The sequence below is a fragment of the Corylus avellana genome, chromosome ca11 (assembly GCF_901000735.1).
Source record: "Corylus avellana chromosome ca11, CavTom2PMs-1.0".
Taxonomy (NCBI): domain Eukaryota; kingdom Viridiplantae; phylum Streptophyta; class Magnoliopsida; order Fagales; family Betulaceae; genus Corylus; species Corylus avellana.
Window position 1 is genome coordinate 10,267,011 of NC_081551.1, and position 26,463 is coordinate 10,293,473.

General features: G+C 33.0%; 1 protein-coding gene across 1 annotated transcript in view; it reads right to left on the reverse strand.

The window, feature by feature from the left end:
- Positions 1–26,463, reverse strand: part of LOC132165039 (uncharacterized) — a 42,012-nt gene that overhangs the window by 3,346 nt on the left and 12,203 nt on the right. The window contains exons 3-8 of the mRNA XM_059575548.1: positions 25,508–25,598; positions 24,551–25,378; positions 23,718–24,244; positions 23,158–23,670; positions 22,962–23,041; positions 22,797–22,881 (exon numbers count right to left, since the gene is read on the reverse strand). Of these exons, the coding sequence (XP_059431531.1) occupies positions 22,797–22,881; positions 22,962–23,041; positions 23,158–23,670; positions 23,718–24,244; positions 24,551–25,378; positions 25,508–25,598 (2,124 nt within the window). The remainder of the gene's footprint in view (positions 1–22,796; positions 22,882–22,961; positions 23,042–23,157; positions 23,671–23,717; positions 24,245–24,550; positions 25,379–25,507; positions 25,599–26,463) is intronic.

The following is a 26,463-nucleotide window of genomic DNA, read 5'->3' on the forward strand; positions in this document are numbered from 1 at the left end:
ATATATATATATATATATATAGAACACAACAACAATATGAATAAAATATAGTAGCTTTTATTAGTTGATCAGTTGATTAATTAGCTAGTCCAAAGTATCTTTTGTGACTTTAGAGCTCATAATCCACGAATCTTTACTCATAAAGAAACAAACAATAAAAGTAGGCATTAAAAGGATAACTGGGAAAATATTTTAACAAGTAAATTTTCCCCCACTTCTCACACATTCAAGCTTGCTCCTATAGAAATATTAATCCCTCTCATGATCGATCACTTGAAGGAATAATAGGAGCAACACTTTTGTGCATTTCATTTTGAGAATATTAATAAACAAGTACGTTAAAATTCGTAGCACACGCATGAAAAAATAAAAAAATAAAAATGAAATCAACAAAGATCGAAGAAGCAACAGAATCAAGACTACATAGGAAGTTAATGTTGTTTGGTAAGATTGTGTATGTCCACGAGCAGCAATAACTAGTATTAAGGAAAAATATAATAAACTCTCTGTTTCTCTTTTTCTGAAACCTTAAACTACATCTAGGATACAATGTGTGCATCTAAGCCTATTGACCTATGCTTTATTTAGAGGCAAAAGATTATCCTCTCCTAAGTAACTAGGATTCAAAATAGAGAAAGAGAGACAATCCTACCAAACACGTATTTTCTAATCCTGAAACATTCTTCTGCTTGAAGACTAGCTAGCTTTATGATTACGACAAAGCAAGCTCTAGTCCAGACAAATTTCTCTCTTGATCTTCTGCAATATTGAAAAATCTAATTGACACCAATCTACACCTATTAGGATTGAATAGGTGTTTCACATGCAAAATAATATGTGGAATCAGATCTGACATAACACTGAATAATTAACTAAATACAGAAATGCAATAAATCTTAAAAGACACATATATTTGGTTATGAAGAGGAAACCATTTAGAGAACTCTTTAAATGTAAAACTCTCAAAGAGCCTGTGAGATTGAACCGGTTTTTAATAATTTCATTTTCGATTTTTGTTAATGAATTAAATGTCTTAATGCCTTATGATCTCTTTCTTTATTAACACACAATTTTTCCTTTTATTATTTCCGTTCAAAGAGTGCGTGAGATTGAACCGGTTTTTAATAATTTCATTTTATGTTTTTTGTTAATGAATTAAGTATCTTAATGCCTTATGATCTCTCTCTTTATTAACACACAATTTTTTCTTTTTCCATTTTGTTTATTAAATTTTTTGTTGAGATGCTATTCATTTGAATTTTTAAGCATTGAATATGATATTAGATAATTGATTTGATTGCATTAAATATTGAGTGATATATATATATAAAGGATTTTGTTTGTTTTGCTTTGTATTTTTTTTTTTTTTTTTTATAATGTTCATAATTATATAAGTTTTATTTGATTGAAATATAATAGGTGACATAATTTTCTATGATTTAAACATGCATCGTGTCACTATATTTAAACGTACGATAGATTTGTTTTACAACATTTAATAAAAAATACAATAAAAATGTATTTAAAATTTGAAATTAAATTATAATAAATTAATAGGACAGAAATTTCCTCTAAACTGGTTTGGAGAAAATTTATTTCAACTTAGGCTAATAAGTGACAAGTGTCATCTCTCACATGTTTTTATTTTATTTTATTTCAACATTCATTTATTGTTATTCCACTAATTAAGGAATCCAAACATTAATTTTTTTGAAACCTAAAAATATTGAATGACATTTGTGACTAATTAGAGTAGGTTGAAGAAAATTTCATCCAGACCAGTTTAGAGGAAATTTGTGTCCATATTAATATATACATCTCAATTAGCTTAACTGTCGCTTCTTGCTTCAGAGACACTAGCTACTGTTTGTAGGGTCTTTGTTGTTTTTCTGCTTTTTCCTTGTTTTACTGCCGTTGTATTTTTTATATTTGCTTTTTATTTCTGTTGTATTTCTTGAATCTTTTGGGTTTTAGTCTCCCTATAACAGTGTTTTGTTCTTGTCCTGGAGATAGTATTCTCTCATCAATTTTTGCTTCGGATTTTGTCAATGTTTTTCTTATTTCGACTACTTCCCTGTCGTTAATATCGTCTCCCAGTAGGTAATTGCTTTAGGTACGGTTAAAGAATATGTTGAGGATCATGTTCATGTCCGCATTCCTTGTATTAGGAGTTCAAATAGAGTTGAAAGGTCTCGCAACACTCATATCCCTGCCTGCGTCTTTTGTTTTAATTCTTTAACCGTTTTATGTGACCCTCGTTGAGAGGATTAGGTCAATTTTTTTACATAATTTTATTTTTGGGTTTATTATTAGAGACTAGTCCACCCATTTTTCACTTTTTCAGTGTATTAATTTATGTACCCCTTTCTCAATATTTGCTTTAAAAAACAAAGAAAGTGGTGCGAGGGAGGGATTAATTTTTTGAAATGCTCTTCGTTATCGAAGATGACGATTTTTTGTGGGCGATGCTCGCGTCCGCATCCAGTGTAGTACATCATGTTAAATTGACGTAAGGCCATTTCTGCCTGACCCACTTAGTTTTCCTATTAACAATCATAATTAATCTAATAATATATGCGAATTCCCATCTCCTATTAAATATCATCACCTTTTATAAAGTAGCTTTAATAAGTTCCAGCTGATTAATTAGCTAGTCCATAGAATCTTTTATGACTTTAGAGCACATAATCCAAGAACCTTTAATTTTTCATAGCTGATGTTGTTGCAATGCTTGTTTTTTTTTTTTAATCAAACAAAGGAAAAGGGAAAGGGGGTTGTTGCAATGCTTGTTGATTCTTCTTGTCAGTTGCTAGAGGATCATCGATCAGGAGGTGCAATATTCTTAACACACTACACGTTGTTAAATTGACGTAAAGGTAGAAGAAGTGGGATTACAGAACTTGGTCGATCTCTCTCTCAAAAAAAAAAAAAAAAGAACTTGGTCGATTTTGACTCTTCAATAACATAATTTATTACAATTATAATTAATCTAATAATATATTCGAATTCCCATCTCCTATTAAATCACATCAAGAACATGAATAAAACATATATAGTAGCTTTTATAAAGAATCTTTTATGACTTTAGAGCTCATAACCCACTAATCTTTTTTCACAGAGAGACCCAAACAATAATCTTTAATTTTCCCCCACTTGTCTCTCACATTCAAGCTAATCAGTCACAGCATTATTTAGTGGGCCAGGGGTTCTTTTGTCTTTCCACAACTTGTGTTTTGAAAATTCTAAGAGCTAGCAGACATGCATATATAAACTTTGTTGGTGGGATATGTTTTTTAATGATGTGGATAATGAGATTGAGTTCAAAAGAAGAAGTGGATAATGAGAATAAAACTTTTTAAACAAAGAAGAAGCAACAAGAATCAAGACACGTGAATTTAAGAGTAATGATATAAGGAGGACTAGAATTTTCCTAAAAATGATGTGACTTTTAAAAGAAATTATTAAAACACCATCTTTTCTCCCGTCCCCACAACCACATGTATAATTGCCTTTTATGTTGAAACACTATCTCGTTCAATTATTGAGAGTTCGATCCCCACATTCGTCATTGTCCGCATATCAACGGAAGAATATCAACCCCATACTATAATCATAATGAAATATGATCAGGAAAAATAAATTATTTTTTATCTTCTACTTTTTTGATACGACAATACCCTTACTTGTGACCTCTATTTTTACTACTTTATGTGGCCCCTATTGAAAGGACCGTGTCAATTTTTAACTAATTTTCTATTATTTTGTTGTATTTTTTATACTATAATTTTTGTTTTAAGTTTATTATTGGAGAGTCCATCTATTTTTCATTGTTTTAATTCACGTTACCTTCTCTCAATATTTGCTTTAAAAAAAAAAGGGGGGCAAGGGATTACTTTTTTCAGATGCTGTTCAGTCTTCGCTATCCAAGATGACGATTTTTTTGTGGGCTATGCTCGCATCAGCGTCCAATGTGCTACACGTTGTTAATTAAATTGATGTAAAGGCAGTTTTTGCTTGACCCACTTACCAAACAAGAGGCAGTGGATTCTCCAATAATTGACAGGTTCGTGAAACCTGCAAAGATGTAGGAGTTTGGACTAGCTTCATTTTTTCTCTCTCTATGGAAAATTATTTCTCGAAAATGACTCAACTTATAAAAGATACCTTGGACCTATATATATGACATATCAAAGTCGGGGGCCTACCGGCTGACTAATGCTACGCAGTAGAATTCCGTGCGTAAACAGTCCTCATTTTGGTTGATTAATTTATCTTGAGTTAATTAACCAGCCTTAAAAAAAAAAAAAAAAAAAAAAAAATCCTTGCCAAAAACTCAAAATGCTGAATCTGTAACGTACCACCAAAACCAGCTCAAGTCAACACAAAAGATTAGGGATATGGCTGACGCTGCTGGGTGGGAGAGGGTGAAGGGAAGAGTTTTGGGGGTTTGGGAGAGAGAAAAAGGGGAAAGGGCGGTTGTAGTCGCTCTGTAGCTACCGGATGTTTGTTGAATATGTAATTTATGTTCTTATATATATTTGCTGGATTTGTAATATTGTTGGATGTTATTACTAGGAAACTCTTCTGATTTGTTTTGATTTAATTGCCTTGTATATTTTTCCTTTATTATTATTATTATTATTATTATTTAATGTTTTTTTCGGTCACCAACTATAGATTAGATAGATGATACATAAAGTAATATAATATATGAGATGAAATTTTTTTGGCAAACTGATTAGCAAGTGTAATATAAATAATAATGTTCAATTATAAATAATGTCTTTTTTGTATTTATTAAAAACACAAATTAGTGAACTACAACTTCAAGGTCCAAAATAATATACTAGCGTCTCTAAGCTAGAAGCAACCGTTAAGGTTGAGATCAATGAGATGTATATATTAATATGTATTAGACCGATGTAAACGATTTAAACGAATATAAGAAACCATATCATGACTATATATATGAAAGAATTAATAAAATTATTGGATCTGAAATTAGAATTAGAAAATTAATGGAGGCGAATTCTTCCACTTCCATTTTGACCAGAAAGTTATGGTCAAAATATTGAGACATGTGCAGAATCTGAATTTGAATTCAATCCGAAATTTTATCAAATCTGAACTTTAATCCACTCTGATCTTTAACCGATTTAACATTTTCTTGGATTTGGTTAGACTTAACCACATCATTTAGGTCTTCTCAAAGTATGCTTTCTCCCAAACTTTGCATTTTTCCCTTTAAACCTGTAGTTTTTCTTTAATGACCTACAAAACACTGAAAACACAAAATATTAAATAACGACACAGTTAAAGGATTAACTAATGTAAATAAAGGGGTCCAAATATGCAATATTTGGCACTTATCAAACACCCCCAAACTTACATTTTGCTAGTCCCTTAGCAAAACAAAACGAAAAATAAAAATGAAAGCAAGAAAGATAAATCCCCTTTCGTGGGAGAGACGATTGCATTTAGCATATACAACAAGCCTTTTAAACCCCTAGGCATCCTTAGTGGACGAGTGAAGTCTCGTGAGGGCTTAACAAAAATGATACCCACAAACATTGTGCACTATGTTGTTAACAAGAAAGAAGTTTCACATAAACCATGGTTCTTATTCATGAGCAAACTTAAAAAGACAAACATCATCATCACAGTCTAAAGGAAATCCAGAACCAAATCACTCATAAATGGACAATTTAGACCTCATATATTCTGAAAAGCGTAAAGTGTAATTAGCAAACAATCATGAAACTTTCAGCTTAAACTCAAGATAAATTCCATAAAATTTGTAAGAATCCTTAACAAATGAAACAACCAAGGCAAGATATGCTTTTTTTCTTTTTCTTTTTTCGCAGGCTCTACAATGTCTAACTCCCTTAAGCTTTCTAATTGTCCCATGTAATAAGTGTTAAGCCAATGATTCCCAAGCCAGGTGGCTTTAGGGCACTAGATGCATAACATCCCTAAGGGCTTATTAACTTAAGTCAAAAAGGCTACAAAGCCAGACTAGCCATATCATAAATCAACACTGAACTTCACACCTTTTGACGCGAACACTCAATGCTTAATGAGGCAAGAGGTCCGGTTACTCAGCGGAAAACTCAACATGATCTTTCCTTTCTTTTTCCATCTCTTTTTTTATTTATTTTTTTATTCTTTTATATATATATATATATCTTGCAAGCCAATGATTATTCATCAATAGGTCATCCAACAAATCTCAAGGAGAACAAGCTTAAGTCCAAACATCATACCTCACAGAAAACATGCTAATGTGCTCATAAAAATTTATCTCAAAACACGTGAAATCTCTTTTACCCAAAAATAAGTCAAAGGACTCAGACTTCAAATGACATAATGATGTGTTCAACCCTTTAAGCAAGCTAATGAAATGCAAATAACTATCACAATTAACTCAACTTGACAACAACATAGCACAATTTTTTTTTTTTTTTTTTTTTGTGTTAAAATTTTGTTTAACACAAAATGACAAATAAAAATAAACAAATAAGAACAAAAATAAACAATAAGAACAAAAATAAATAGACAAAGTGTTTTTCCATACCCCTAAACTTGAATTACACATTGCCCTCAATGTGTAGTATAGAAATACATTACCGGAAGTAAGGAAATCTGAGTGTGAACAAGGCCAAGGCGTCCCCTAAACTTAAACACCAAAACACCTGTCAACACAAAACTAACAGCAATATTTTTTTCACAGAAACAAATATCAAAAGATCAATTGCTGTTAGAAACAAAAACAAATAAAATGAAACGCAATATAATGAAAAAAGGAAAGAAAGAATTTGTGGAGTGAAGTGCAGAAAATAAACTAGAGGAGAAAACTTTACAGCGCTTCCCCCTATCATGCGGATGTCCAACCAATCCCTTCCACCCCTTCTTCTTCAAAACTTCATACCCCTCTGGACGGATGTTTCGCCATCTTATGTAAAATTGCTTGCTTCAAAGGATCTTCTTAGGAAAGTGGTTCCTAGATTTGTGTGCTTGTGTGCACAAATCCTTGAGTATCTTGACATAAGATGGCTCTTTGAGACATTCAGGCAATGAAGCGTTGGGCTCTTGATATGTCTCAAGAGGGACAGTGATGCAGGCAGGAGCTTCAGTACTCACTTCCATGTCACTAGGTAGATCAAGATCTGTTGGTGGCTCACTGTTCTCATGGTGTTCAACTTGCTCAGGGTACTCAACTTCTTCTTCTTTTTCTTCTTCCTCAATGTTATCAACAATTTTCTCACTCTCAAGTGTGGTGGTGACTTGAGCATACTCAACTTGCTCTGCGTGCTCCTCTTTGTTATCCACAATTTCCTCATCTTTAGGAAGATAATTTCTTGTAGCACTTTCCTCTCTTTCAAAATTGGAGGTGGCTTGGACATGCTCATGATAAGAATTTTCGGACTCATCCTCATCAATCATGTAGTGTCCTTTAGCCATCAGGTGTCCTTGAAGCTCTTGTTCCTCATTGTTATCCTCAATGCTCTCATTGTCCCAATATTGAGTCATTGGGTCAAGTTAATGTTCAGATGGAGGTTCATTCTCACTCTCGCCAATCCATTCTTCCATCCCTATGGTAGCATGAGTATTGGCATCTTTGAGCTCTTGATTGAATTGATGCAGTTCATCTTTGAGCTCTTGATTGAATTGATTCAGTTCATCTTTGAGCTCCTGATTGAATTGACGCAGTTCTTGGATGGTTTGTGAGTTGGATTGGTCGACTTTTTCTATTAATGTTTTCATCATGTCTTCCAGTGATGACTATGGTGCAGGTTGTGGCACTTGAGTGGTAGACTGATAAACAGGAGGTTGAGCTTGATGATCGAACTGCGGATATTCTGAATGGTGCAATTCATCAAATTGGTGAGCATAATTTCCTATAGCCTGAGCTGACCATGAGAAATTAGATTGGTTGCTCCAGTCCGGGTTGTAATAATTAGAATTTGAATCAAACCTTTGACTGGAGAAATTGGTGTTCATTTGCTCATATGGAAAATTAGAAGCTTGTCTCCGTGATGGACAATCACTATAATGATGATAAGGATTGGAGCAGTATGAACATGGCTTATGTGGGTAAAAATTTTGAGAGTAGTTGGTAGGAGCTGGTGTCCTATAACTACGAAACGCATTAAAATCATTAAAATGAAAATTCATGCTTCCCCCTCACTTTTTAGCATGCAAATATCCCACATAAAACATTAACCAATATTTTTTTTTAATTTTTTTTTTTTTTAGTTTTAAATAAAATAAACTAAAACAAAAAAAACGACTAACTAACAAAAAATAAAATAAAATAAAATTTAAATTTAAAAACTCACAAAAGGACCAAAAATTAATTTTTGGCAAAAATCTACGGAACTGTTGCAGTTGCTGCCTATGCTGTGAGTGCGCTCGATCGTGCTAATGTGCGGAAAGTACTGCGGCAGAACTGTAAAACAAGCCAAACAAAACAAAAAACAACAAGAAAAATCTTTTTTTTTTTTTTTTTTTTTTATTAGTAACACGAATAAAACAAAACAAATTGCAGAAAAATAAAATCCTAATTATAACTAGTAGAAGAATAAAACTAATTTAAATATAAATTGGTTTAAAAAATTGAACAATTCCCCGGCAACGGCGCCAAAAACTTGTTGTGCAAATTTATTTAACTCGCAAGTGCACGAATCAATTGTAGTTAATGGATTGCGAGTGCGAGGTCGAACCCACAGAGAATTGTATTCTTGAAAGCAATTTTAAATCTAAATTAATTAAATTCTAATCCTAAACCAAAACTAGTCCATATTTAAATGCATTTAGCGTGGGGGCTTCTAATTAAATTAATTAATCTAGATAGGTTTGTTAATGTTTGTTTGTTTCTTTCTTTTTTTTAAAAAAAAAAAAAACATGTACACGCCTCTAAATTTGTAAAACCTAAACAACATAAAAACTAGCATTAAGTCAACAAATTGCATGCATGTTTACTATACCTACCATATATACAAAAAAAAATTAAATATAATTTAAATCAAATAATACACACAAATAAAAAATATATTGACAAATGCATTTCTTAATTTTTAATCACTAAACATGCATATTAGTTTCTTCAAACCCCAAATGTTGCTATTTCTAACAAATTAAACACCAATATTGTTACACATTATTATCTCTATTTTCACAAATATATATATATAGTAGTACTACAACTTAATCATGATTATAAATTTGTAGTCTTCAATTTATTTTTAAAAAACTTTATTAACAACCGATAACCATAAAATTAAAAAGCCTGAGTTTTAATTAGTATTATTCTAGAGTAGTAATATACGTATATTATTCTCTCTCTCTCTCTCTCTCTCTCTCTCTCTATATATATATATATTCTACCGTATCAAAAAATCAAGTGATTTAAGAACCACTTTTTATTTATTTAATTATTTTTTGAAATTAAATTTTTTATTAGTAGCTAGCTAGAGGTTTTATAAAACCTAGCTACGCACTAATTATTTAATTAACTTACCATAATTAGTTAGGTTTTTAACTAATTAATTAGGAGGTGTCTAACCTATATAAACGCATTTGGTTTTTGTTATTTTTGAATTAAGTTTGAACTATTAGGATTTGTCTCTTCCCTTTTTGTGTTCTTTTTGTCTTATCTAGAAAGTATTTATAAAATATAGGTGATCATATCAATTTTTTTTTCCTTAATAAAAAGAAATTAATAATTATTTAAATTATTAATTTTTTCTTTCTTGACGTGCCACATGTGACACATCAAGAAATACTGTCGTGTCACATGTAGCACGTTAAGAAATTTCCTAACGTGTCACTGTGGACACATCAAGAAAGAGCCATGGGAAGGCGCGCTTAGCTGGCCTTTTGACATGTCAATATTTATTGACGTGCCATTTTGACACGTCAATATTTATTGACGTGCTCTTTTAACACGTCATTATTGTATATTATTTAAATATAATTTTTAAAAATTAAATTGAATTTAAATTTAGCAACGTGGCAATCTTTGGCACGTTGCTATTTATTGACGTGTAGAATGCGCCACGTTACTAAATAGTGAGGTGGCACATTCAACACGTCAATAAATTTTTTATTGACGTGGCACTTTTGCCACGTCCATAATTATTAACATGGCATAAAGTGGTTTACTGTTTGCCACGTCAAAAAAAAAAAAAAAAAAAAAAGACCATTTTTTTGTAGTGTTCTTTTTATACCTTTCATAACCTTCTAGCTATGTTTTACTAAGACAAACACTCGTTTAACATAAATAAATATGCCACAAACACAACCTCTCTTCTCATCACCTTTCTCCTCTGTAAGATTTGTTTTGTGTTTATGCAACTAAGTACTAGAAAATTATTTCTAAATTCAAATTGAATTGTAAAATAAGTTGATTTCCTGGCCCAACGCAATCAAGGAAACATGATCCTCTCCAGTTCAAATGAATTAAATAATATCCAGTTAATTATAGTGGGGGGTATTTTTGTTTTTTTGTTTTTTCACTTTTTGAAGAAACAAAAACACTTTCCACTATAACTAACTGAATATTATCAAGATCAAATGAAATAAAGAGTATCATAATTCCAATCCAAAGAAGGGCACAATAAAAACCATACCAGTAATGAAAATGAAAATGAAATGTGAAACCATTAATGTCTTAGAAACTTTAATATAAATTTTTTTTCACGGATTTTAAGTCACGTACACTTTTTGAGAAGACAAAAATACCCACCACTATAACTAGTTGAATATTATCCAGTTCAAATGAATTGGAGTGACCAATCCAAAGAGGGAACAGTAAAAAAACACCAATAATGAAAATGAAATGTGAAACCATTAATTTCTTAGTTACTTGAATATAAATTTTTCTTCACGGATTTCAAGCCATGTACACCTTCTATGAAACCCGCTCCCCAACCCACTAGATAATTAAAAGGGAAAAGTCTGCATACTCCCCTCAAATTATCACCAAATTGAATTGACAATGTCCCACTTAAACTTTCAATTGCGACAATGTCACCCCAAACTACGAAAAATTGTCAATGTTCCCCCGATGCCGAAATTACCTTTAGGTAAAAAAAATGATAAAACAAAAATACAAAACTTCTAAGAAAAACCTAAAACTAAAAAAAATTCCCCAAAAAAAAAGAAACATAAAAAAAGAAATACATAAAAAAAAAAAAACAAAAGTTAACCGATTAAAATTAAAAATAAAATCCTTTGTGTAAGAACAAAAAAATAAAAAATTTCGATTTTTTTTTTGTTATGAAAAATGAAAATTTTTGTTTTTTTGTTTGTCTTATAACTTTTTAAAATAAAGATTTATGTTTTTTTAAAAAAAAAATTAACAATTTTCGTTTCAGAAAATAAAAACTTTCATTTTCTAAAAAAAAAATTTTAAAATTTTTTTTTCTTTTAAATAAAAATTTCTGTTTTTTTTTTTTTTTAAAAAAAAAAATCGTTTAAAAAAAATATTCATTTAAAAAAAATCATTTTTTTAAATTAAAAATTTTCGTTTAATTTTTATTTATTTTTATTTTATTTTTTTGAAAAAAAATCGTTCTATTCAAATTAAAATTTTTCGTTTTGAAAAAGAAATTATATTATTATTATTTTTTTTTTTGAATTTATAGGGTTATTTTTGTCTTATTGAGAAAAACATAGGGCCATTTTTATCTTTTTGCTAGCATTAAGTAGGACATTGACAATGTTTTGGCAGTTTGAAAATTTTGTGGAGGACATTATCAATTTGGTAGTAGTTTGAGGGGAGTACATGGACTTTACCCTAATTAAAAATATGAAAAATTGAGAAACTATTTGTACACAGACCACACACGTCATCTATATCCAATAATAATGACTCATTTCGTACGTTCAAATAACAAGTTTAAAAATGACATATATTATAGAAGAGTGTTAGGCTTACTAATAAATTTTACGAAAAAAAATTTACAAATTACTGTGTCACAATATGATTGAAAGTGAGATAAATTTAAATTTTGAGAAACTCAATCATATTGTGCCAATCAGTTGGTAAAATGATTTTTTATAGATTTGCTTGTAAGCCTAACAGTTTTCTATATTATATAGAAGAACAAAAAGAATAATAATCAACGTACTAGCGTTTGTCTTAGTAAAACTGACTGTTGGAATGCTTGGAGCTGGGCAGCAACAGAAACTCCATGGCCTGATAGACACTCTAAGAGAGGGATCCAGATCCCCTCATATTAGAGGGAGAATATGAGACTCTCATATTATTCATCTTGACCGCCCATTTTCATCCAACAGCCCACACCACGCCACGTGTCCCACTCAAACTTATATAATAAAATATTAATTAGATTTTTAAAAAGAAATTAAAAATAGAAATAATAAAAAATTAAAATCAAATAAAAGAGAGAGAGATGGAAAGAAAATTAATTAAGAGAGGAGGGCAGTAGCTGGGACGTCTTGTCCCGCACCTCCCTCTCATTAAAAGAAATGACGTCAAGCATGAAAGTGACTAGGGGCGGCATTATGATTTCAAATTTTTGTTTGGGGTGGCCGGAGATAAAGATCGGTTTGGGTTTATGATTGCAAAAAGTGCGACTACAAAATAACGATTTTAAAATTTGCAATTTGACAACTCAATTTTTAAAAATACAGTTGAATATTTGGTAAAATTATGATTTTATTTTTACCATCGCAGTTAAGATTTTAAAGTAGTGTGTTGCCTGCAATGTGAAAACATAGTTATTTATACGTTTTCAAATCGTATTTTTTTTTCTTAAATCCACTCCCAAATGATATACTTTTATGTTTTAATTTAAAAATCCCACTCTCAAATACACTCTCTTTAAGTTCTTTAGTATCATTGTTTTCAATAATAGAAACATGCATGAAGAGTAGTACAAATTAAAGTTAAATCAAGATGGACCAAAATCCTTAAAATAATGAACATGGCGTTGAAATATTAAGATTTCAAATATGTCTTTTCCTTTGGGAAAGATTGATAAGATATAAGAGATTAAAATTTGAATAGTTAGTAGGAAAATAATTAAATAAAGATTTGGAGCACACCAGTCGGAACTGGGACGTTCCCTGTTGGAATAAGTAGGAACAAACACATTAGAGAATTAAAAAAAAAAAAAAACGAAAAAAAAGAAGAAGAAGATTATACGTGAGTCTGATGGGTGGGCCTCATTGCTCATTGGGCTAGTGATGAGCCATATGGGGCATCAGAGAGTGCCAAAATTGATGGAAACTTTGGGGTGGGCTAAGGCAAAATCTTGGGGGTAAAGACAAAAACTTGCAGGCGCTGCCCTTCATGTAAAATTGCTCTGGTTATAAGAATTTCAAAAATTTTAGGGGTTGCCATGGTCCGCCAACCTACAACGTGGATCCGCCCCTGAAGGTGACGTGGTTTAACAGTAAATAAAGCCAACCTATACACCTTGTTTACTATTAAACGACGCATTTTTAAAAAAATGAAGTCGTTTCAATAATAAACGACTTCACTTTTTATTGTAGTTTATTGTTCAGACGTCTATCATCAAAAGTGACGTCGTTTAAAATGGAAACAATTTCATTTTTTTTAAGTTTATATCATTTATATATAAGTGATGTAAAAATAATGTTTTTGCGCCGTTTATATAAAACAACAAAAACAAAAACGACATAAAATGTTGTGTTTTTTTGTAGTATACCCCTTGAACCACTCGGCCATTGACAATTTAACCACTTAAGTTGTGCATGTTTATCAAGTTAATTACTACTTTCATCCAAAGAAAATAACAATCATGTTATGTGTGGATTAAGAAAGGAAAATGATTCATTTATATTATTTATTTATTTTTTTTTTTTTATGCATTAGATTTGTAGGCGACACGTGAGCCACATCCTTAAAGATTGTTTCACACGTAGGCGACAAGTACCCCTCATCACACGTTAGAATCAGTACTTGTCATGTCAATTCATGTTACGTCATGTTGGAGCAAATAAGTCAAGAAACCCTTAGAAAAATTACGCATTAAGACCCGTATTGACAACGTACTCCCGACGACCATTGCTTTAATTCAAGTCCTATTCCAGAAAAATAATGGGAAGAAAATTTGGATGAAGATAAATGCTTACCACTTGAAAATTAAATTCGAGAATTGAAAATGGTGGAAGATTTGAAACCAAGTCAATTGAGTCAATGGTGGATGGAAGAAATGGCCCTCCACTTACCATTCTATCAGACTCTAATTATGTGTTGGAACAGTTTTCGACAAAGTGTAGACTGTGCGCTTTTCAGGGCCTTCTTGATCTTCAATACGTGCTCCAAATAGCTATGAAATAACAAAAGCGTAAAAGATCTGCCGAGAAAAGCTTTTTGGGGCCTTCTTAATCTTCAATACGTACTCCAAATAGCTATAAAATAACAAAAGCGTCAAGCGTCAAAGAGCCTCAATTTCTGAAAGAAATATTATGTTTCGGTGCACAATAATTCAATATGCTCAAAAGGGACTAATTGAGCTCTAATCCGAAATTTATGGTATGAGAGAATGCAATTTTGTACCGCGTATAGGGGCCTATTTATAAGCTTAGAGAGTTGAGTTAGACTTAAACTAGTTCTTCTTATTTGAGTTGACTTGGGGTTCGTGAGAGTTGTAATTAGACTTGTGCTCCTACTTCCGTGTAGACATGGAGTAGGATTCCAATAGAGTCTTGCTTGGACTATTTCTCCTGCTATTTAATTAATAGCTCTTGTTATTTAATTAAATAGCTTTATAGGCCTATCATTTGCCTTAAGGCCCAAAATTTGATAGGCTTGGAGAGTGAATTTATTCCCAATAGTTACCCCCAATTCCCTTATCTAATGTACTTGGATAACGGGAATTTAGTCAGAGCCTCCAGATGACTTGTTGTTTGAACTCATCCAAGACTTACATCTCTCTAGTGAATGAGTTTAGAGCTCGGTAGCTGGATCCCTTCAGCTCTGTTCCTGCCATCGTCTGGCTGTAATGCTCCCAAAATTGGCTTTGACTAGCTTGGTAGAGTTATTGGCAATTACTCATGTTTAACCAATTGGTAGCTAAATGGGTTATCGTCCCTCTAAGCACTATCAAAGTTAATGCATAATAATGTGAAATAAATCTGAGAAATCTATAAATCATTATTAGGATAAGTATTATCCTCGAAATTAAAGACATAAAGCAACTAACAATGATATAAACAAACCTGATAACATTATGAAGATCTTAAAGCAAGGTCTATAGTGGCAACCATACCACTCCTGGATTCTAGGAACAGGTTTCCAATAAGAGTAATAACCGTATAAGTCTACCGACTTTCTAAGTAAACCTCACAATTGGGTATGTCATGAGCTCAATATTATTAGGTAGAAATAAATGTGCAGTCATTGGTAAACTTTTGAAGTGAGGTGTTTCCTTCGTTAATACACCTCAAAAATATTGTTTAGTTGATAAAGAGGTAGTGTATTCTCAGTGGCAATCGCTCAAATATTTTAATGCAGAAAATTAATGCTTTATATGTCATAATTATCATATATGGTCTACTTGACATATTACCCATTCTTAGTAGGATTGGCACAGTCCCTATAACTAACTGGATATTATCCAGTTCAAATAAAATGAAGATGATCCTAATTCCAATCCAAAGAAGGGCACAATACAATTTACACCAGTAATGAAAATGAAATGTGAAACCATTAATGTCTTAGAAACTTTAATATAAATTTTTCTTCACGGATTTCAAGTCATGTACACCTTCTGAGGAGACAAAAATACCCTTTACTATAACTAACTAGATATTATTTGATTCAAATGAAATAGAGATATCCTAATTCCAATCCAAAGAATGGCACAATAAAAACCACACCAGTGATTAAAATGAAATGTGAAACCATTAATGTCTTAGAAACGTTAATATAAATTTTTCTTCACGGATTTCAAGTCACATACATCTTCTGCAAAACCGTTCCCCAACCTGCTAGATAATTAAAAATATAGAAAACTGAGAAAATATTTGAACTCACAAAAAAAAAAAAAAAATGCGAGCAACTATTTGTACACAGACCATGCACGTCATCTAGTGGTAGGCTTACTAACAAATTTTACCAAAAAAAAAAAATTTTCCAAATTAATGTGATACAATATGATTGAAAATGAGATAAATTAAAATTTTGAAAATCTCAATCATATTGTGTCAATCAATTTGTAAAAGTTTTTCTTATAAAATTTGTTTGTAAGCTTAATACTTTTCTTTATTATATAGAAGAGTAAAAAGAATAATAATCTACGTACGAGTAAAACTGACTGTTGTAATGCTTGGAGTTGGGCAGCAACGGCAACTCTTTGGGTTGACAGCCACTCTACGGGAGGGATCCAGATCCCCTCATATTATAGTGAGAATGAGAGACTCTCATATTGTTCATCCTAGCCGTCCATTTTCATCTAATAGCCTACACCACGCCATATGTCCCACCCAAGCTTATATAATAAAATGTTATTTAACTTTTAAAAAGAAAATAGAATATAAATAATAAAAAATTATAATCAAATTAATTTAAAAAAAAAAAAAAAATTGTTTGGCCTGCCACTCGATCAAGTTGAGCCTAGGGGTGGCTTTGGCCACCTTAGACCCGTTGGTCTAGGGTGGCCGAAGCCACCCCTAGGCTCAACTGGTGGCCGGCCACTCCAGCTATTTTTTTTTTTTAATTTGATTTTAATTTTTTATTATTTTAATTTGTATTTTCTTTTTAAAATTTAATTAATATTTTATTATATAAGTTTGAGTGGGACACGTGGCGTGGTGTGAGCTGTTTGATGAAAATAGATGGTCAAGATGAACAATATGAAAGTCTGATATTCTCCCTCTAATATGAGGGGCTCCGGATACCTAAGAGAGAGATGGAGAGATGAAGAGAAAATTAATTAAAAGAGGAGGGCAGTAGCTAGCACGTCTTATCCTGCACCTCCCTCTCATTAATAGAAATGACGTCGTTTAATGGTCCAAATGACATCATGCATGATAGTGACTAGGGGCAGGATTAGAAAATTTTGTTTGGAGTGGTCGGAGCTAAAAGTCAGTTTGGGTTTATGATTTCAAAAAATGCGATTGAAAAATAACGATTTGGGTTGATATATATATATATATATATAAGCGATGTAAAAATAATGTTTTTGTGCCATTTATATAAAACAATAAAAACAAAAACTACATAAAATATTGTGTTTTTTGTGGTATAGCCCTTAAACCACTCGGCCATTGACAATTTAACTACTTGTGTTGTGCATGTTTATTAAGTTAATTACTACTTTCATCCAAATAAAATAACAATCATGTTATCGTGTGGATTAAGAAAGGAAAATGATTCATTTTTTTTAATTTTTTTTTTTATGCATTAGATTGTAGGCGACACGTGAGCCACATCCTTGAAGATTGTTTCACACGTAGGCGACACGTACCCCTCATAGATGACACGTTAGAATCAGTACTTGTCAGATCATGTTACGTCATGTTGGAGCAAATAAGTCAAGAAACGCTTGGAAAAATTACGCATTAAGACCCGTATTGACGACGCACTCCCGACGACCATTGCTTTAAACTTTCAAGTCCTATTCCAGAAAAATAATGGGAAGAAAATTTGGATGAAGATAAAGGCCTACTGCTTGAAGATTAAATTCGAGAATTGAAAATGGTGGAAGATTTGAAACCAAGGCAATTGGGTCAATGGTGGATGGAAGAAATGGCCCTCCACATACCATTTTATCCAACTCTAATTATGTGTTAGAACAGTTTTCAACATAGTGTAGATTGTGTGCTTTTCGGTGCCTTCTTAATCTCTAATACATGCTCCAAATAGCAATAAAATAACATAAGCGTCAAAGATCCGCTGAGGAAAATCCGATGTCTAAATCAATCTCCGAAAGAAATATTATGCTTTGATGCACAATAATTCAATAAAGGACCAATTGAGCTCTAATCCGTAATTTTTGGTATTAGAGAATGTACCTTGTAATTTTGTACCTTGTATAGGGATCAATTTATAGGCTTGGAGTGTTAAGGTAGACTTGGACTAGTTCTTCTTATTTGAGTTGACTTGGGTTTCCTGGGACTTGGGCTCCTACTTCCCTGAAGACTTGGAGTAGGATTCCAATAGTCATGCTTAAACTATATCTCTTGCTATTTAATTAATAGCCCTTGTCATTTAATTAAATAGCTATATGGGCCTATCATTGGCCTTAAGGCTTAAAATCTGATGGGCTTGTAGAGTGAATTTATTTTTAACAGTTACCCCAAATTCCTTTATCCGAGGTACTTGGGTAACGGGAATGTAGTTAGAGCCTCCAGACGACTCGTTGTTTGACCTCATCCGAGACTTACATCTCCTTGGTGAATGTGCTTAGAGCTCAGCAGCTGGATCCCTTCAGCTCTGTTCCTCCCAACATTTGGTTTCCAGGAGTTGTAACGCCCCCAAAACTGGCTTTGACCAGCCTGACAAGGTTATTAGCAATTACCCAGTTTAACTAATTGGTGGCTAAATGAGGAATCGCCCCTCTAAGCATTATCAGAGTTAATGCATAAAAATGTGAAATAAATCTAAGAAATCTATAAATCATTACAGGGATAAGTATAATCCACGAAATTACAGACATGGAGCAACTAACAATGATATAAATAACAAGGTTTGTAGTGGCAACTGTACCACTCTTGGATTCTAGGAACAGGTTTCCTATAAGAGTAATAACCGCGTAAGTCTAACAACTTACTAAGTAAACCTCACAATTGGGTATAATATGAGCTCAATATTATTAGGTAGAAATAAACATGTAGTCATTGATAAACTTTTGAAAGGAGGTGTTTCCCCCGTTAATACACCTCAAAAATATTGTTTGGTTGATAAAGAGGTGGTGTATTCCCAGTGACAATCGCCCAAATGTTTTAATACAGAAAACTAATGCTTTATATGTCATAACTATCATATATGGTCTACCTGAGATATTATCCCTTCTCAGCAGGGTTGGCTCTGTCCCTATAACAAACTGAATATTATCCAGTTCAAATGAAATGAAAAGGATCCTAATTCCAATCCAAAGAAGGGCACATTACAATTTACACTGATGAAAATGAAATTTGAAACCATTAATGTCTTAGAAACTTTAATATAAATTTTTCTTCACGGATTTCAAGTCATGTACACCTTTTGAGAAGACAAAAATATCATCCACTATAACTAACTAGATATTATCTAGTTCAAATAAAATGGAGATATCATAATTTCAATCCAAAGAAGGGCACAATAAAAACCACACCAGTAATTAAAATAAAATGTGAAAGCATTAATGTCTTAGAAATGTAAATATCAATTTTTCTTCACGAATTTCAAGTCACGCACACCTTCTGCGAAACCCGTTCCCCAACCCACCAGATAACTGAGAAACTATTTGAACTCACAAAAAAAAAGAAAAAAAAAAAAGAGAAACTATTTGTACACGGGTAATGTTATTCAGCAGCATTTCTTGCGGAAACTGTCCGCAAGAAATGCTGGTTAACCCAACCTGGGTTAACCAGCATTTTTATTAAAAAAAAAAAAAAAAAAAAAAAAACACGCCTGAAAGGACTAAAAGCAAGTTAGGTTTCAAAATTTTCATTTTTTCCCCCAAAACGTTTCCTCTCCTCCTCTCCCACGGTGCTCCCTCCCTCCCTTCATCTTTGGCCGCCGCCACTGAACGCCATCCATGCCACCACCGGTTAAGCCGACCATCCAAAACCGGTCACGTCACCAGCTCGAAATCCGGCCGACCTCTACCCGCCACAACAACCGGCGACGCCCACCACCCAAAAACCGGCAAGTCACCAGCTCGAAAATCCGGCCAAACGCCACCACCGGTAATTTTTCTCTCTTATTATCTGGTTTTTCTCTTGTTTTGGGGAATAGAATCCTGGTTATCATGCTGATTTCGGAAAGCAACCGAGGCTTTCTTGTTGTAGTTTTTTGTTTCTATTTGTTCCTGGTTTAACACATTTCATAAATTTCTTATCGAAGCAGAAGCAACGCCGACCCGAACCAGTTTCTCTCTCTTTCCCAAATCGCAGGCCACCACGAAGCAGCAGCGCCGGCCATCCAAAAATTGGCTGGCCGAACACTACCCTAATGGGTAAGAATTTTTGGGTACATTTTGTTTTTCATTGGGGATTATGGGTTTGGTTATAATTTTGTGATTTCTTTACTATTTTGATGGAATTTGGATGAATGATTTTTGGATGGAAGGTTGATTTTTGTTGAGTCCTAATTTCCTTGGTCAATGTGTTGAATTTTTTGGGAATTTCTCTGTTTAAGCCGAATGGATTTGGGACAAGCTTTCTTCGGTTATTCTTTGGTTTTATTTGGACAAGATCAATCTGCTTCTCTTCTCAATGGAATTTGTGTTTTTGTGGAACAATAAAAATTGCTTTGTGCTGTGATTTAGGCTTCTACCTCTCCTTCCTAAATTGAAAATTTCTAACGAGTTTGTTGCGATTGCTACTATATATGTTTTGATTTTTTGGTTTCGGTTTTGGTTTTATTTTAAGAACACAAAATCAAAACAGCACAGAAAAAATCAAAACAGCTATATGTGTTTTGATTTTTTTTTTCACAAATGAAGATTGAAACTATATATGTTAGGAGGAATACAATGAAAAATAAATTTCAAATTATGTAAGTAATTTATTTTAACTTACCTAGCTCCAAGTTCTTATGGTCAGCCACACGTAGTAACTTTGATCTTCTCAATCAAAAGAATGAAAAACATTGTTGATATAATATTTCTATTGAGCTGAAATCTATAAGTTTTTGCCCTTGCAGGCATTGTTGATCAACTTCCAAAGATGGCCATTGTTCTATTAATTGATGAAGGCACAATTCCTAATCATTGCTAGCTTTGTGACGATATAATAGATTTTTTTATGCTCATCAAGGATGCCATCATAGCAAAAGGCTTGTCAAGGATATTGACGGCTTCATATTTTTATATAATTTTGTACCTTGTTGATTTAATTGATTGGTTTAATTGGATATTTGGGCGAAAGGATTTTTTGTATTGCTGAAGGGTTTGTCATTTATTGGTAATCCTGATAGCTTTGGGAGATGATTTTTTTGTATTGTTGAAGGATTTGAGAATTCCGACTTAATAATAATGGTTTCATATTTATTGTAATGTTGACGGCTTCATATTGTTATATAATTTTGTACTTTGTTGATTTAATTGATTGGTTTAACTGGATATTGGTGGGAGATGATTTTGTATTGCTGAACGATTTGGCATTTCTTGGTAATCCTGACAAGATGCTTTTTCCTCGGTCTCAAAACTTGCTTCTTAAGCATTTAAGTTTAGAACAAGGTGTAAAATTTGATTGAGTGATTGTTGAATTGGAGATGGCACAATTGTGTAGCATTTATATATGTAATCATAATAGATAATACACACGTATATACATCCATCATGTTGCTGTCAAATTCAAAGACAATCTGCGTATTGATGGTTCAGAGCAAGTCCACCTCCTATCTGCAATCAAAATTGGCATGTAGCTTATTTTTTTCAAGCAGTAAAATGAAGTTTTTAGATGGCTGCTAAATTAACAATGGCCACTTTGGTAGAACTTACCCATATGGGCTATATCTATGATTGTGGGAGAACCCTGTCAGCCATGTCTTAAATGTATCTAGCATCAAAATTTGTTGCACTGGACCTGTGAATTTTTGAAAGAAATTCAAGATTTACAATTATTGTGTGTTAATTTCAATTTACTTAGAAGCTTGTCATCACCCCTTAATTCAGAAATATGTGGATGATCTATTGAACCTAAAACTTCTGCCTCTTTATGCATCAACAACCTTAGAAGATTTCACCAACTAATGCACCAGTGCTGGTGGGAGTTTGTGCTGAAGGCAATTTTGTCTACTTTTCTATACTTCTTTGTTGTCTTCTTGCTCACAGCTCAAGGACACCCGGGCTGCACTTCTCAGTTCCTCATGCATGCATCATCTATCTTAAAGCCTAGCATACCACAGTACCATTTGTCGCATTTTCATTTCCTTAATTCTCATTACAAAACAAGTATTACATAATTTCCAATACACAATACATATTAACACAAACTATTAAAACAAAAAATCAACTTCAAGAAAGGTACATAATTTTTTTTTTTGTTCTATCATCCTCAAAGAGTTACAATAAGCAAAACACTAGGAACTATGACAGTTACTTGCAAAACCTTCCAGGTTTTTGCATTTTTTTTTTTTTGCATGTATTTTATTTTTGACATAGCAAGAATCATATATATTGAAGGGAAAAACATTATAAGAACCAGAATTATCCAAAACAAATTTACAAGGTAGATTGCCAAAATTAAATCACCATCCGCCTCTACACAAAAATTTTACATGGTGATCACCTAAAAAATAAAGACACTCCCAACACTAACCCCATCTTATATTACAAAATAAGCCGTGCTATCCAACAATAATTGGAGCCTGTTGCACCTATGAAGCATATAGAACTCAATACCAATAATGAAAAGAAGGAAAAAGCTATAGTTTATAGTAGAAAGATATTGCAAACAACCAACAGGCTGTCAACATTAATCTGAATACTAAACTGATAATATTTAGAAGAAAGTACGACTACATCAACAGTAATTGAAGTCATTAGAACCACTAGTAACCTTCTCACTATCAACACCCAGAATCATTACACCACAAAAATGGCCAACTAGTCTATACAACACCAAAAAAGTGCCCAAAAAAAAAAAACCGGCGCAATAGCCCCAAAAAAAGCATTGTAGCTTGCATTCCTTCCATTACAATTACCGTTCCAATAGCTCAGGTGGCCACATATCCTACAAAATTATGATCAAGATGTCAAATGACAAAATAAACCAAATCTCATGAAATAATTATTTATTTTTATTTTTAATACCTGAGTACTTGCACTCTCTTGAGTTTCAAAACATCACAAGGAGCTTCAAATAAATACGAAACATCATCTCCATGGGAAGTCTTTAAGTAAGTAAATGTTTTACGTGGTGCAACAAAAAAAAAAGTAAAAATGTTAAGAAATGCACAAAATGTTTTAATAATAATAATTAAGCACTTGGGGAAGGAAAGTAAGTAACCTTATTTTTTCGTTTCCTCTGAATGGGATTAGTGTTACATGCCTCATTGTTTTTTCTTTGTGATTTCTTCATTGTCGCTTTTTCCACCGCAGACATCTTCCTTTTATGCGGTAACTTTCCTCTTTTTTTAGCTACAATAGGACTATGAACCTCATCACCATCTACCGCCAACTCAACATTATCAATGGACTCATTACATGTTAAAGATACACCTGGAAGTGCAAGAGAAGGTGGATTGGGTTCACAACTTGAAGCACGTAATTCCTTGGTCAACATATCAATATGCATCCAAACTTTTGTGTAGTGATCTACGTTTCTTGCAGCGACCTCTGCTAATGTATGCATACCTTTGCACAAGCTGTCATATCTTTGTACTTCGGGGTTAGCACTCAAAGCATCAAAACTACATTTAATTAAAGTATATCTTCGCTTCACATCCTTCCTCCAACGGTCAAGATAATATTTGGGGGGCAAAGATGTAATGTATGTGCACACAATAGAGCAAAGATGTGTCTGCATAAGATGCCTCTTGAGTCAAAGGAGTCACATGTGCATTTTACTTCAAATTCATCTCCATCTTCATTGAAGTAGACAACATATGGTACTACTTTCACGTATGCATCTTCAACTACTTCATTTTGAACTTTTACCTGTTCAGTCACTTGGTAGGTGCAAATTGCACCCTCTTTAGTCAAAAGGGAGATAGTACAATAAATTCTGCTTATTATCTCAGGCTGAACTTCTTTGAATTTGGTAATGGTGTAAACTTTTTCAAATTTTTCCTCAAAAGGATAGAAGGTTACACATGGAAGCTTAGTATTAAAAGACTTGAAATCTGCAAGACTCTCATTCTCAACCTTCTTCCACAAAGCAAGATCATATTGGTCAACAAATTGCTTCAAAGTGGTAGACGGACGCACATAGCCATCGAAAAAGGCATTCATACTTTCACTCCGCTGTGTACTTCTCATACCAGCCCAAAACACACCTTTTAGATATGCCGGTACCCAAAAAGCCCGCTCATTATATAACCGGCGCAACCAATCATGGTCCTTAAGGTCATAACTATCTAGTAGACTTTGCCATCCTACCTCAAAGTCACCACATGTTTGAGACTCATAAACACATTTATGTATGGCACTCTTAATGGCAGAATAATTTTTATATGATTTAAACTTGTCTGGAATTTTTTTCAAAATGTGCCATAGACAATATCTGTGTCGGATTCCTGGGAAAACTCTTGCGATTGCATTTTTCATAGCCCGATCTTGATCTGTTATAATTGCAATTGGCGCTCGGCCGTTCATGCAATTCAACCAGTTTCGAAACAACCATACAAAATTTTCTGTATCCTCACTAGATATTAATGCTGCCCCAAAAAGTATTGACTGACCATGGTGGTTCACTCCCACAAACGGAGCAAATGGCATACCGTATTTGTTAGTCAAGTATGTCGTGTCAAATGTCACGACATCCCCAAAACTTTCATACGATGCCCTACTTCTTGCATCAATCCAAAACACATTTTTCAACCTAGAATCATCATCAGAATCAACTGCAAAGTAGAAACCACTATCGGTTGCTTGCATCTTATTCAAATAGTCTAGAAGTGCTTTAGCACCTCCTTGGCCAAGCCGAATGTGTCTTTCCTTGTTAATAAAGTTTCTGCAATCTTTTTCTATAAAAGGAAGATTCTCATACCCCCCAGCTTCAACAGCAAGAGAGTTAAAACTTTGACTTAGTCCAATCCCAGATATATCATTTACTATAATCTTTCTTCTCACGTTAGAATTCAAATTCCTATTGCATTTATAATATCTTCCCTTGTTTGGACTTAAATCATGATTGTGGTCACCAATTACACTAGTCACATGCCACTTTGTTTCAACCAACTTTGCATTCAATTTCGCCTTGCAATCCGTTTTTATTGTGGGATTTGGCTTATTTGTCGTGGGTTGTGGCTTGCCTTGACGCCCACATGCAAGGGTGACACGTGTCTCTTTTCCAGTGATTTTTTCTTTAGTAATTTTTTTGATTATCACCCCAAAACCTCTTTTCCGACCAAACTGCCTATAATATGAGAAAAGTTCGTCTATGGAGCTAAACGTCATACCTCGCTGAGGTTGCTCAACATTTTCGTCTTCACTTACGAGCTTCCACTCAGACTTGCCCTTGCCCTTGCCATTATTGTTGTCCTCATCCCTTATAGTTTCATTTCCATCTACAACACACAAAAAAAATAAATAAACAAACAAACAAACCAAGATGCGTATATAATAAAATTCAACAAAACATCATTCAACAAATGAAGCATAAAATGTACGAATGAGAGAAGAAGAGCCTAACAAACCATTTTCAAGGACAATTTCAGAGGGCAGATCATCACCAACACGAATATGTGTACGTAAGTTGTCATCTTCACATTCATTTTCCGAGTCCATCTAGTAGTTATTACAAGAAAAAATTCAAATTAGAAACATGAACTCAAAGCATGAAAAACATGAACTCAATGGTCCAAAACCCTCCAAAATTAGCATTGAATCTTCGACCCAACTCCACAAAAAATGGAGCTCAAGTGCCCTCTTTGGTATGTTTTGCTTATGTTTTTGTTTTTGTTTTTTGTTTTTTTTTTTCTTTCACATTTTTCTTTTTGTGATTGGTTTTGGGTTTGTTCGTTAATGCTCTGATTGGTAGCTTAGAAAATCCATGGCTGAAAGATAAACAATTTTTTGGGTAGCGCGAATCCTTTTTTCTTATTTCTTGGTTCACATTCTAGAAGAGAAATTGGATTATAATCTTATGCTATTGCTTGGCTACAGAAGGGAAAGCAATTTCAAATTCATTTTTTAAAAGGCCGTAATCTTATGCTATTGTTCAGTTTAGGTACAATTTTCGTTTGTTTTAAAAGGTCCCATTAAAAAAATTACATATTCTTTGCTTTGCATTCGTATGCACAATTGCATCCCATCATTGGTTTGGTAATTTTTATCTAATGACATTTAATCTGTTTTCTCAGGCACTGTGGTTGATACTAAAATGTGTCATCCAACAGAATTTGATTTCTATCTATGCAGCCATGCTGGTATTTAGGTAAACATTTATACTTGGTTGCAGAGGATATAATATTCCAAAGACTTTTTAGTATGTAACTTGAAAGTTGATGAATAGTGATGTAGTCCAAACATTTGAAGAGGAATCTTATCAAACACCTTTGTTCAATTGCTCATTTACACAAAATGCATTTGTCCCGTGGCACTTGATATATTTACTTTTTATATGTTGAGAAAACTAGTTTCTTACCAGGGA